This window comes from Pyrgilauda ruficollis, unplaced genomic scaffold (assembly GCF_017590135.1).
Source record: "Pyrgilauda ruficollis isolate IOZ18807 unplaced genomic scaffold, ASM1759013v1 scaffold67, whole genome shotgun sequence".
NCBI lineage: Eukaryota > Metazoa > Chordata > Aves > Passeriformes > Passeridae > Pyrgilauda > Pyrgilauda ruficollis.
The window spans coordinates 702,165-716,332 of record NW_024528488.1 but is presented as its reverse complement, the minus strand read 5'-3'; the positions used below and the strand labels follow the sequence as shown (position 1 = coordinate 716,332).

Below are 14,168 nucleotides of genomic sequence, written 5' to 3'. Positions count from 1 at the left end.
TTTTTTTTTTTTTTTTTTTTTTTTTTTTTTTTTTTTTTTTAAGAAGAGGAGCGGACACAGAGGAGCGAGCGGCGCCACGGCCCCCGAGCCGGGAGGGGCTGTGACAAAGACCCACCAGGCTCTCGCTGCTGCTGCCCCGACTCCGGTCACCCCCAAACTTCCCCCTTGGCCTTTTCGTTTTGTCTTTTTCCTCTTTCTCCATATTTTTTTTTCTTTCCAGTTTTATCTACAAAAGCAGTCTGTACCAGTCAGAACAGCGGGGCCATTTTGCCCAGGGGTGAGGAGCAGGCACCAAACTGTTCACTTTGCTTTGGGCGCGTTTCCCTTTATTTTAAAGTTAATGTTTTTCTTTTTTTTTCTTTTTTTTTTTTTTTTTTTTTTTTTTTCCAATTTTTTTAACCCAAAAAAAAATAAAATAAAAGCCGACAACCCCAAGCCCTGTTCGGGAAGGGCCGGGGGGGCGGTCGGGAGGGCAGCACCTCCCGCACCGCTGCCTCCCCAGCCCCTTCCTCAGTAGGTGGCAGAAAATTTCATCCTTTTCTGCTTCTGTCTCTGATTGCAAAACCAGACCCGCACCACGTTCTTCTTCAAGTCTAACTTCTCGGCGATGGCAGCGATTTTCTCGGAGGAGGGCCGGGGCTGGACGGCGAAATAGGCCTCGAGCGAGCGCTTCTCGGGGGCGGCGATGGACGTGCGCTTGCGCTTCTTGTCCCCCGCCGTGTAGATCTCGGGTTTGGTCATTTTCTCCCTCTGCGCCCTCTCCGCCTCCTCCAGCCACGCTTCCAGGATGGGCTTGAGGGCCACCATGTTGTTGTGGGACAAGGTGAGCGACTCGAACCTGCAGATGGTGCTTTGGCTAAGGCAGCCCACCCCCGGGATCTTCAGGTTGGCCAGCGCGGAGCCCACGTCCGCCTGGGTGACCCCCAGCTTGATCCTCCGCTGCTTGAAGCGCTCGGCGAAGGACTCGAGCTCCCGCGGGTCCGTCTCCGTCTCGGGGCCGGAGATGACGGCGTGGGACGCGAGGCCGTGGGGGTGGGACATGTTCATGGGCTGGGAGTGGTGGGCCATGTGGTTGATGGCCGACATGTGGGAGTGCGGGTGCGAAGGCGTGGAGCCCACGTCGGGGCCCGGCACCCCTCCGAGCGGGAGGGCGGAGTTGAGGTGGTCCAGCAGCTCCCCGTCCAGGCCCTGCGAGGGCTGGTGGTGGTGGTGGTGGGGGTGGTGCGTGGTCAGCACGGACGGGTGGTGCAGGTGGACGGAGGACGAGGTAGGAGTGCAGGACACGCTGCTCATGGTGTGGTAGGTGGCGTCCGGCTTGAAGGGGTGGGTTTTCTGCGACACGATATCCACGGCGGCCAGAGCCTCGGCCCCCCGCAGCAGCGTCTCGTCAAAGCCCGCAAAGATGTTCCCCTGGATCTGCACGGAGGGGCGGGGGGGAGAAAAGCGGGAACGAAAACAAACCCAGAGAGCGGGAGAGGATTAAAGGGGAGCGGCGTGACCGAGATCCCGCTCTGCCCCGGCGGCGCTGCCGGGGACAGGTAACGCGAACCGAGCGCTACCCGAGCCCCCAGATAAAAGCACCGCGGTGCCAGACACCGAGCGCTCTCCCTCCGAGCCGGGCACCCGCTCTGCCCTCCGGGGCGACCTCCCCAAAAGAGAGGCAGCGGCAGAGGCCGGAGCCGTCGGGGGTCCCGCACCCCGCGCTGCTCCAGCGCTCGCGCGGAGCGGGGCGGGACGGCCGAAGCTCCCCGAGCGGGACCAAGCCCCAGACCCCCTTCCCCCGGGAACAGCCCCCCACCCGCCGGGCCCGGCGCCCCGGAGGACGCAGGAAGGGAAGGACGGACCCCCCAAACCCAAGTGAAACCCAAATGCAAAGGGAAAGCAGAGTAAGTTGACGAGGGTCGGCGGGCACGGAACCTCCCGAAAGCCGTGCTGGGGCTTACCTGGGGGGCGGGCAGGCAGGCTCTGCGGATGGCTTCGGAGCTGGTGTGCAGGTGCGGGTACTTGGGCTCGTGCAGGATGGGGTGCATGCTGAACGCCTGCTTGCTGTTCATGGACATCATGGTGGGAGCGGAGCGGGGCCGGCCGGGGCAGGGCAGGGCAGGGCGCTCCGGGCACCCGGCTCGGGGGCGCGGTATTGTCTGGCTCCGCCGCCCGGCATCAATGGCATTATAGCCCGGCCCCCCCGCCCCCCGCCCACCGGGAGGGGCAAACCGGGGCTCAGCCCCCCTCCGCCCGTGGTACTCCCCGCCACCCAAATCGGGCCTCCCCCTGATCCAGCTGTAACGCCCCCCCCAAAACCAGAGCTCCCCATCTGTCGGTGAGCCCCCCCAAACCGGGGCTCAACCCCCCATTTCCGCCCCTCCCCGGCTCTGCTCATTCTGCAGGTGCATCCCTCCCCCTGTCACCCCTCGTCGGCTCGAGGGGGCATCACCTCCCGTGCAGCCCTGCCCGCCCCTGCCCGCCCTGCCCGCCGCTCCGGGCTGCTTACCCGGTGGGATTTGGGGAGCAGAACAGCCCAGAACCCGGGGCTGAAGAGGAGCCATTCCCCTTCTCCCTCTGAAGGGAAGAACCTTGGGTCAAAAATGATGAAAACAAAGAAATCAAGAAAAGTTTCACCAACTTTCTTTTTCCCTGCTTCAATGACTCTCTCTGGCTCGTTCCCCAAATCCTCCCGTGCAGAGTCCCACGGGCTCTCTGTCTGTGTGTGCAACCTCTCCATCCTCCCGTGTCCAGCTCATCGCTGTCTCTGCACTCACCCACCCATGTGAATTTCCCCACAGCTCATGGTGTTTCCTTCCCTCTTTCCCTCCTTGCCACCAAGGCCAGCTCCTGCCGCCACTAAAGTGGAGTTTGGTTGCACTGCTGGATCAGAGGGTGGAGGGAGTTGCAGCCCCCCCAGAAGCTCTCAAAAGGTGCATGAGGAGCGTGACAGCCCCAGCAGCCCAGAGCAGGGGGGCTGCCGAGGAGGAATCCCAGTGCCTGGGGTGTTGGAGGACAGGAGGGTCCTATGCTCAGAGCAAACTCCTCCAGGGAACCAGGTGTGCTTCTCCAGCCCCAAAATCCAGCTTCGATGGCTTTGGTGCACAGTGCAGCTGTTTCAGAGTCAGGGGCAGGATCTGTTTTCTGCTCCCTTTCCCACCCTTCTCTCCGGAGCCTGAGCACAGCATCCTCTGAGTCCCTTCTCCTGGGGATCCTCCCAGGTGTCTTGGGACAGATATGGTCAGCGAGTGTCACAGGGAAAGGAAAATCCTGACCTGACCCCATGACCTGATCCCCACCTTACCTGAGAGGCTGAACCGTCCCCGAAAAGGTCAAAGAGTGGGTTGGGCTGGGAGGCACCTGAAAGATCATCCAGTTCCAGCCCCCTGCCATGGGCAGGGACATTAGGGAACCACCAGAGACATTTCCTTGGTGCTGGACCTGTCCAGGAAAAGGTCAGATCCAGTGACAGGAGGCTGAAAGGCACAATCACTGTGTCTGGCAATGCCCAGACTCGGGCACAGCCACCAAACCCACCACAGAAGTCCCCAAGACCAGCCCCGTGCAGCCTTTGGCTCGTGCAAAGGGGTGGGGGAGAGTCCCTGGAGCTGAATCCCGACTCCAGAGAAATCCTCCTGGGGAAAAACTGCACCAGCATCAAGGTGCAGGCCCTGTCACCTGTCCCTAGCGGCCTGAGACACTGCCAGCCCTTCCTGAGCACTGGAGCATCCTGTGTGCCAGGGACCACCAGGCCCTGCCAGGATGCCCCGGCTCTCTGGAGGCAAGTGCAGGCAGGAGCTCAGGAGCCTCTTCCCTTCTCCCTGCTGCCAGCACAGCTCTGAGTCACGGCCTCCACTCTGCTTCTGGAGAGCTGCAGGATCAGCTGATGGCCAGAGGAGACTGGAGGCTGGAAAGCTCCACTGAGACTCCAGCAGAATTCCTTAGGAGGAGAATTGTTCCTTCCAGGTGCTCTTCGGTGGAATCTCTTCCCTCCAGCTGGGTTTGTGAATTCTCTTATGACTCTGGGAGCTTTTGTCCCAGGATATTCCACAATTCCTTTTGCTTGGCTGTTCTTGGTGGCCCCTCTACCCCACTTTTCCTCATTTTCTGCATTTCAGCAGCCCAGAGAAGGTTGGACAAAGCAGTTCAGCTCCTGGCCCTGGATTTCACTCTCCCCAAGGAAGCAAACCTGTGCCAAGCTGCATTTCGCTGCGGCTTATGTAGGAAAATTGGATCAGTTGAAGTAAACAGCATTCCCTCCTTCCCATTCCTCTGTGTGCCAGCAGACCTTTCCAAACCACCGAGCCTTTGCTCTTTTCCTGTCGCAGCCCTGAGCATCCTGCCCTGAACTTTGTCCTGACAATGAACATTTTGAGCAAGGGACACTCAGGGAGGATCCCTGAATGCACTTCTGGGCATCCTGGCACTGACACTAAAACACAGGGACGCCACAGGGACATCAAGAACCCCCTCCCAGCCCCATTCCATGGATGAACTTGTCCTCCCACCACCTCCTACACTGTGGATCTGTGGGCTGCTCCCAGAGGGGAAGAGAGCAGGACCCTCCATATCAAATCTCTGGGTTGAGTCAGGATTTATCAGGCTCCTCCTGGACAGGGAAAAACAAGGAAAACCCTCCTGTCTTTGTGCAAAGATGTGGAAACACCACACAAGGAAAAGTTTCTACAGCAGTGATAATCAGAAACATCTCAAACACTTCCACAGTTGCTGCTTAAGCCCTGGGCAGCTGAGTACTGGCACTTCCAAGGACAGGGATGAACTTCCAGGGGACGGCCAGTGCTCTGCTCTGGCTTTCTGGACTAAGATGGAACAGCTCTGCAATGCTCCTTGGAGCCCTCTCACATCTCTTCCAGCTTTCCTCCCTAACCGATCCAAAAACTGGAATAGTCCCGTCCCAGGTCTCCTGCCCATCCATATCAGCACCCCCTGTGAAGCAGGAAATGCTTCACTGGAATCACAATTAAATAGAGGAAAGTCAGGATCCTTCCTATTAAAACAAATAAAAGCAGTGAACAAAGACCCTCATGATCTGAGTCTTTGGAAAATAAATTCCTGCCAGGGTGATTCCAGCTTCCAGGGTAAGAGCTGGCACCCCAGCCTGGTCATTGGCTTTGGGGACCCTTTCTGAAATAAATCCCCGTGCAGACATGAAGAGCCAGGAGTCTCCTCACATTGTGTGCTGTGGTTCTGTGCCATGGAATGGCAAATGAGTCAACAGGGCAAGAATATTGTGGGAATCGTGACCCCTACAGCCAGCGCCCAGGGACTCTGACTTCTCATTCCCACTGGAAAAACAATCCTGGACACACTCTCCAGCAAGGTCTGAGCTCGAGAAGCTCCAGCTCTGCGTTGCCTTTTGAGGATGACCCATAATCTCCCAGTCTGGCTCCCTGCCTGTAGCCACTAAATCCCGCAGCTCCGCCTGCTCCCGGTGTTTTCCATCCGGGAGGGCTGGCTGCAGCCTCTGCCCAGGGCCGGCCTGCCTGCCATGTGCCTCGCTGCCTCAGGCACTTGCCTGCAGACTCCAGCTGTTTTTATTACCTAAGTGGGTTTGATTGCTCCTTCATTTGTGCCTGAACGAGAGCCCTTGGCACCCTCGTGGGCTTTAATGGGGTCTGTGTGTTCTCGCTCCCAATTAAACCCACGGGCAGCGATTAGCAGCTTCCAGCAACTCCAGAGCGGAGCAGGGGGGACGCGGCTTTCCAGAGCTCCGGGAGAGGATCCTGCAAAAGGGACACGACTTGGTTCATCCTGAGCAGACAGCTGGGCTGGCTGGAAATGGCTCTGTCCCCAGGTGACCGCCGCCACTTTCTTCTCGTCAGGGGAGGTTCGGCTCAGCCGTCCCAGCCTGGCACAGACACATTTTCCAGCTGTGGGGGACAGTGCTGGTGGGTGGCCAGGGCAGGTGTCACTCCAAACTGGGGGTAGAGACATTAAGGGCAGCTCCCTACCTGTCCTGGCTGTCGGGGCCGCTCCTGGAACAGCCCATGTGGGGTGATGCAGGGATCAGGACATCAGGGCATGGACGGCCTTGCTCCGCTTGGTCCTTCTCTCCCCTCCCTTTTCCTTGTGCTCCTGCCCAGGCCCTGAGCAGGTGGAAGTAGCCAAAAATGGTGAATTTCTGGTGCACTTGGAATTTTCAGCCCTAAGTTCTGACTCCAGGAGCCATCCCAGCCCCTGGCAGCTGCTCTGCCGGGATCGTCCCGGCTGTCCTGAGGCCGTGGCTCCAATGAGCACATCCCACACCACCCACAGCCTTCTGTGGGAACCCCGGGGAGGAGCCGTCCATCAGAATGAAGATGTTGGGGGATTGAATGCTTCGATCTCATCGGAATTGGCGTTTCCTGATGCAAATTGGTTCTGTCAGGAAATGGGTAAGTGGCACTACCTGCCAGAGGCCTGTGCACTGGGACCAGGGATGGCTGGAGTCGGCTGATGGAGTGCAGGAATGGAATGGAAAATCCAGGCCCAGGAGCTTTTCAACTCAATTAAAGTCTGTCTTGCTCCTGGCACTGGGACAAGCCCGTGGCATTGGGAAAAACATTCCTCCCACACTGAACTAAACTTGGTGTGGGGTCAGAAACAGGACCTCAACAGGCTGAAGTGACACCTCAGGTGGCAGATGGTGGCATTATGGAAAACTCAACAGAGACCAAATTCTGCCTTGGAATTAGGAGCAGACATCACAGAACCATGGAATCATTGAGGTGGGAAAAATCCTCTCAGATTGTTCAGTCCAACCACTCCTTAGCAGGGCCACCACTGACCCATGTCCCCAGCTGCCACATCCACACAGCTCCTGAACCCCTCCAGCCACGGTGCCAAGGCGTGGTTTGAAAAATCACACTTCCAAAATGCCTGTTTCTGGAGGAAAATGCAGGAATAGCTCCTAATGAGGATGAGATCCCTTCCCAGCCAGAAGAGCAGGGTGTTTAATGCAGGTCTTGCACTTGAGGTGTAAGAGAAAGATGATCTGTGCTGGCCAACAGATCCAGCTTGTAAAAATCCTTATTAAAACCCCACTGAGCCTAATCAGGAAAGATGGCTTTTAATTAAAAAGTGCAACCATTCAGCCAACTTTTATAGGAGATTGTTGTGACCCCAGGAGATGCCAACCAGCAATAGACTCAACTCCTTCCGGAGGGAGGGATCCTTCCCATCCTTTGTTAGCTGGAACATTTCTGCCGCTTTTAAATGGACAACTTCACAGGTTTCCTGAGTGTGGTTTCTTCCATTAGGAAATGGGAATCTTCTAACAGCTCACCCAGGCAGCAAAATTCCTGCACTCCATCTCCTGCATTAGGAACCTGGAGTCCGCGGAGCGGGAGAGAGAGAGGGAGAAAAGAAAATCCAGATGGGGCAAAGTGTAGCTCGACTTTTTAATACTAAATTATTTACAGTAAGTAAAATCGTGTGTGTCAATTGTGAAAAGAGTCCAATTTGTTTGATTTACATTGCAGGGGGGTGCCCTGGGGTAGGGGGTGTTTAACTATCTCCTCTAATGTAATTGCCTATGGCAGCCCAGTAAATATTTGATGGGCTGCCTGAGCGAGGGAAGGAGCTGGGGCTGATGCTCCCGCAGCCCTCACAGGGTATCAAATGCAGCTGCAGCCAGGCACTACCTGAGCCCTTCCCATTGTGTAACTGGGCTGGCTTTAGCCCACTTTCAGGGTGGGAGTGTGCACTTTCTGCTGGAAAACGGGTTTGTCCCCCGTGCTGTGGGTTTGTTTTATATAAGAAACCCAAATTTCTCTGTCGGTGCTTCAAAGGGAGTGTTTTCCTCAGCTTTTCAGCAGAAAAAACAGGTTTTGCTCTTGTCAAGGATGTTTCCATGGCTTGGAGATGCTGAATCCTGGCCCCAGCTAGCAGGGATTGTCTGTCAGTCACAGGAGGGTCAGACCTTGGCTGAGGATGTGGGGGGATGTGGATGGACAGGATTGGGAAGGACACAGAGGGGCTCCAGCAACAGAGGTGTCTGCAAAGAATTCATTGTCCCAGCTCATGCAGCCTCTCACAGTTTTTTTCCATTTTTAGTGTTTCAAGCAGCACCAGGAAAGGTTCAGGTTGGACACCAGGAGGAATTTCTTCATGGAAAGGGTGGTCAGGCATTGGCAGGGGCTGCCCAGGGAGATGTGGAGTCCCCATCTCTGGAGGTATTAATCTGTGAAAGGCCTGGACATGGCACTCAGTGCTCTGGGCTGGGGACAAGGTGGGGATTGGGCACAGGTTGGACCCAATGATTCTGGCAGTGATCCTGGGGTTCTGTCCCAAGATGGGCACGGAACTCAGTGCCCCAGGAATGGCCCCTGTGACCTGGGGACAAGGTTCTGCTGCTCAGATGAGGTTGGGACAGAGCCCTGCTCCTCTCTGGGCAACCCTGCCAGTCCATAGGAATTCCTAGAGGGTAGGAAATGTCACATCACCCACCTGGGCCGGTAAATATTTAACAAGGGGAACACCCCCTGCCTTACTCCCTGCCCTCCTCATCCATATTCAGCTCCTGCAGCTCTTCCAGCCCTGGAGGAAACACAGAGACCCCTGGGAAGAGGGAATTCACTGAGGGGCTGTGTCTGCAGGTCCTTTGCCCTCTGAAGGGGTTTGGAGTTCCAGATTTGGGGATGGGAAGTCCATGATCTATGAGGTCCCTTTGAAACCAAATCATCCATGGGTTCTATGGTTTGGAAGGGATACATGGAGGCCTCCAGCCCAATTTCCTGTTTGGAGCAGGGCCAGTGAGAGCAGGTTTGTGCAGTGGAGTTTGAACCTCTCCAAGGATGGAGACACCAAAGTCTCCCTGGGCTCCCAGACAATGAGCAGGGAGAGGCTGCCCAAGATCTTCATCTACAAAGTCAACCAAGAGTTGGGTGGGGATGCTGCATCCACCTGGTTTGGCATGGAAACCCCTCAGGGCTGTGGATGGAAGGAACTGGGCTCGGATGGCACCAGCAGCCGGGCAGGGAGGGACAAGTGGGAGCACACCAAGCTCCACAGATGTCCCCATGAACCCACTGGGGTTTCTCCGGGGGTTTCTTGGGATGATAGCTGTGGCTAGGAGGCAGGAGCAGTCAGGATGGAATGGAGGAGGGATAGAGGAATGGAGCAGGATGAGAGGCCTGCTGGGGTCCTGGGATGCACAGGGAGGTTTTACATGGAAATCCAAGTGGGTGGTCCTGGTGCCCTGGGGGTCCCAACCTGCTCCTGCCAGGACACTTCCTGTGGTTGTCCATGCCTTGCTTGCTCCAGCTCTTACAGAAACCAGCTCTATTAATATCCCAGCTCTTCCTCTCGGCCCATTACGCTCCTGATGGCCCAAATTTCCAGTTAGCTCCTCTCCAAATTTAAATGATCGCTTCCCCCTGTCTTCTCCACCCCCACCTTTCCGAGAGATGATGTCACTGATGACCCACATTCTCCTGCCTCCGAAGTGCCTGGCGCCGGGGCCATTAGATCCCTCTGCTGGGCTGGGACTGGCTGACAGCCAGTCCCAACCTCACAAGTAACCACGGCCATTCACCGGGAGAGGGAAGCTCCAGCCTTGCCAACAGCGTTGGAGAACGGCAGAGGAAGGAAGGATGGAGATGGATGAAGCCTCCTCCTACCCAGGGGGTGTTTCCAGGGAAGGGAGGAAGGGGAGTTCCCAAGTAATGAACAGCTTTGAGGAGGGAAGCAACCCTGGGAAGTGTCTTCCCTGTCCTACTTGCTCTGAGGGTCTGCAGGAGCTGGCAGGTGGGACCCATGGAATGCTGGTGGAACTGGGACACCATGGACTGCTATGGGACTGGGACACCATGGAATGCTGAGGGATTGGGACACCATGGACTGCTGTGGGACCGGGACACCATGGAATGCTGTGGGATTGAGGTGCTTTGGACTGCTGTGGGATTGAGACACCATGGACTGATGTGGGATTGGGACACCATGGACTGCTGTGGGATTGAGGTGCTTTGCACTGCTGTGGGATTGGGACAACATGGACTCCTGATGTAGGTGGGGCACTATGGACTGCTGGTGAGATTGAGATCCCATGGACTGTTGGTGGGACAGAGCCACCTTGGACTGCTGGTGGGATTGGAATATCATGGACTGCTGGTGGGATTGCTTTTCCTCTGACCCATCTTGCAGGCCCTGAGAATCCTAAAGCACTGCAGACTCTTGGTGGGACCTGCACTGAGGACACTGGCTGGGACCAGCACTGTGACATGTGTGTCACTCTGTGTGTGCCCATCCCCCAGCCTGCAGGGCCCTGAAGTGCTGCTTTGAGCAATTCCTCTTGTTCTTTGAGGCCTCCAAGCTCCATATCAAAAGCCAGTGAGTTTCTACCCAGAGGAAGACTCTTTCAGTTCTGGTTTTGATTCAGTGAAGAACCTCACATCTGAGTCAGTGCAGAGGCCAAAATTCCATCAGTCTATGGAGGAGAAATCCATCAGCAGCTGGAAAGAGATGTTGCAAACAGGGGCAGCAAACAGGACAATGTCCCCTGTGCTGCCCATGGCTCTTGCCAAGGCAGCTCTTTCCTAAAGCCTTCCTGAGAGTCACCTCTGGCTCTTCTCATTCTCGTTGAGTCCCAGGCTCAGGAAAAGCCTCCAGGAGCCAAAGCCTTTGGTCCCACCTGGAGCTGATGGGCTCGGGACTGGATTAGTACGAGAGAGGGAGAGGAAGAAAAGAGAGGTCCCTTGCCTTCCTCCAGCCTTGCTCATCGCCATCATCTCTACCTTGTGGCCCTGTCCTGCATCCTTTCAGCTCTCCAGCCCACTGCTAATCCCAACTCTTACAAGCCCACCCAGGTCCTCCTTGAGGAGACATCCCCAGGCAGATCCCAGCACCCCAAACACCTCCTGCCACCTGCCCAGCCCATCTCAACCAACTCCCACCACTGACCTGGGCAAAGGAAAGGCCCAGGCAGGCAGGAAAGTCATCCCAAAGAGCAGCTGTGGCATCAACTTCTCCCAAACAAGTAGTGTTGGACTGAGAGATTAGTTTTTGTCTGGATGATCGAAAATCTCACTGCCACAGCAGCTCCAGGACACCTGGTCCCAGCATCCCAAGCCCCTTTCAAAGGGATCCAGCAGCTCCAGGGCACAAACAGGTAGAGGATCTCCTCATCCAAAGGAGGTTCCTCCTGGCCCTCACCTTGGCTCATTCAGCAAAGTGAGTTCCCTGGAAATGAATGTGGGGAGGGTTTCCAGCAAGAGGAAGAAGGTGAAAGAAAGAATAAGAAATAAATGCTAAGAAAATAAAAAGAAAGAAAGAACAGGAAGAAAATGAGGAGAGAAAGAGAGGAAAAATAAGGAAGGAAAGAGAGAGTCTTGGTTTTCTGAGTTAGAAGCAAAATTATCTTGATTTCCATTTGAATAATTCATGTTTGCCACGGGCCATGTATTCCTGAGCTTGGGTGTCAAGTGTTTATTGAATATATCTCTTGACAGGGCACTTGTGTGATATTCAGCCATTGCCAGAGTGTGAAAAAAACACACACAGCAAATGGAAAAAGAGGGGGAAAAAAGGAAACGCCAGAATGACGGCTTCGTCCGCCTCAGTTTGAGAATAATTGGCCCAAATGAAGCCCCTTTCCTTGCCATCAAGTCCCCCCTACCCCCTCCCTCCATGGGGATCCAGCCGGGGGCCCAGCACGGGTGGCTGGGATGTTGTCCCTACACCCAGAGGGAGAAGCTCTGGGATCATCCTCAAGGATGAGCCCAGCAGGTGCTGGAGGAACTGGAGCTTTTATCACCTCCTTAGCTTTTGCCAGGACACAGAGATATGATCCTGAAGACTTAGAGGGGTCTTATCCCAAAAGTTTCCACCTTGGAGTGAACCCCAGGTATGGTGTGAGCCAGGGGGCTCAGGAGTGGCTCCTGGATGGTGTGGACCACTCACCTCCAGCTCATATCCAGAGGGCCGTGGCTCCACCAGCCAGTGGGAAAAGCTGGAAAGAGGACATCTTCTCTTTCTGGGTGAACCAGATGAGAGCAGGGAGGTGGAGCCATTCCCAGTGTTATCCCTGGGATCAGAAGGAATGGGGAGTCCCTCCAGCATTGACCACGTACCCAGTGCAGGACAGAGAGAGGCCCTGGAGGCAAATGTGCTTCCAGGGCAGTGAGTGGGGAAGGATTTGCCTCTGTGCTGGCCAGTCCAATTCCCATTGTTGGGAGGATTCCCACCTTCCTACCCCAGCTCTCAAAGACCTTTCCCTTCATGCAGTTCTTGAAGGCAGGGCTGGAAGGGACTTTGGCTGGCCACATCCATCCCAAACATCTCCTCAGGGCAGGAGTATCTCCGAGGGGTGGCTGAACGGTTCTAACCCCAGGACACAGGGATTGCAGCTGGGAGCAAGGACCTGTGGTGCCACCACCGTGGGCAGGGCCTGTCAGCCCTTGTGGGACACACGGGCACTCGGTGCTTCCCCGTGTGCCTGTCCAGCTCACACTGGGGGGTGGAGGCCTGGTCGGTGCCCAGCAGATCCTCCTGAGGTGGGATGTGGTCACATGCAGAGCTGGGCATGGTGGTGCTTCACCTTGTGGAAGATCTGGCTTCAGAATCCAAATGTGTCCAGGTGTCCGGGCAGTAGGAGGGCTCCCCATGGGGTACCTGAGGTGCATTCCCAGCCCCAGCTGCATCCTGCTGCTCCCTGCCCCGCTCAGCCCTCGGCAGTGCCCGGAGCTGCAGTGGCAGGGCCACCCTCGAAGGGACACATCTCTCCCTGTGTCCCTGCAGCTCCTACACCCCACAGGGGCTCAGGGATCCCCAGGATACAGTGGGGAACAACTCTGGGGGGAACACAGACAGTTCTGCGGGCTGCAGCATGCCAAGTTCACTTACAAAGTGTCTGCTGTCGGGAAGCAGGGGCCTGTCTGCTGGCTGACTGCTGCCAGGGGCCCGTCACACTGACACCCATACCCGGGACCCCAAATCCCGCAGCAGAGCTGGCCCCTGGCAGGAGGAGGGGGCAGAGCAGCCGGGCTGGCAGGCTGGGAGGCCAACACCGTCACGGGGGAGCCGGGGGCGAGGAGAAGGGAGCGACGCCTTCTAAACAGAGCCGGATCCCCCTGCAGAACCCTGGATCCCCCTGCAGCGGCTCCCGGCATCAGCGGGAGCGCGGAGCTCGGCCCTCCCTCAGAGGAGTCATTTGGAGACCGCGGGGGCAGGGGGAGCAGCCAGACAGGGAGACGGGGCCGGTCCCGCCCGCTGCCCCCAGCACCCAGTTCCCAGCTGGTGCAGCAGCAGGGAGCCCTGCCTGGCCATATGCTCTGCGTGCTGCTTCAATTACCCCGCGCAGGAGCCGCGGCTCGCTCAGCTCCTGGGAGCGGCCCGAGGGGCCCGCAGGGGGAGCGAGAACGCTCCGGGGCTGCCAAAAACCGGAGCAGGGTGGAAGGGCTTAAATCAGAGCAACTTCGCTCCGTGGGGGGCACCCCTGGTGCTCCCACAAGCGGCTTTGTGTCCAGGAGCATCCCTCGTGTCCAGGAGTGTCCCTTGTGTCCAGGAGCATCCTTCGTGTCTCAGAGCATCCCTCATGTCCAGGAGCATTCCTCATGTCCTGGAGCATCCCAAGTTTGACAAACCCATCAGGGCTGGGAGCTCCTCTGCACCTTCCGGGGGTGGGTCTGGCTCCTAAACCTCCAAGCCAGGACCCAGCTCCTGGCATTAAGGATCCATTCCCAGCCCTAAGAACGGTCAAAATATCCCAAGTCCTCTCTCCAGAAAGCTGATTACTCCCAAACTGAGCCCCCAAAGAAATGGTGTAAATGGGAAATAAAAAAATAAAAATAAAAATAAAAAAAAAAAAAACTCACTACAGCTTTTATTTTCACAAAAAATAGCCTCATGATTGCACAGAAGTATTCATGGAAAACATTTCAGCTCCTTGAAAAATTTCTTTGTCTACTGGAAAACCAAGAAACTAAACCCTAAATCCATATTTTCTTTTCATTTTCTTACCTCCTTTTAGCTTTTTTCTGAAATAACCTGAGTTTGTGTTTCTAATGACTCAAGGAAGGTTAATTTGTGATTATCTAAAGGAAGAAAAAATTATTTGATTTTCCTGTCTTCTGTTGTTGGATTACTCCTGATATCTCTAAGAATGGGTTGTTTCTGAGAAGGTTTAATTTGTGTTGTTCCCTAAACTTCACAACCTGAGGAAAGAACTTTACATGAGCAATACTTGTTGC

At 56.0% G+C, this 14,168-nt stretch overlaps 1 protein-coding gene across 1 annotated transcript; it reads right to left on the bottom strand.

The window, feature by feature from the left end:
• Positions 1-426: 426 nt before the first annotated feature.
• On the bottom strand, positions 427-2,063 carry LOC121362852 (brain-specific homeobox/POU domain protein 3). Its single transcript, XM_041484731.1, has 2 exons — positions 1,944-2,063; positions 427-1,416 (listed from the first exon to the last, which is right to left on the bottom strand). The coding sequence occupies exons 1-2, from the start codon at positions 2,061-2,063 to the stop codon at positions 511-513; spliced, it is 1,026 nt and encodes a 341-aa protein (XP_041340665.1). The 3' UTR covers positions 427-510.
• Between the last annotated feature and the right edge of the window lie 12,105 nt (positions 2,064-14,168).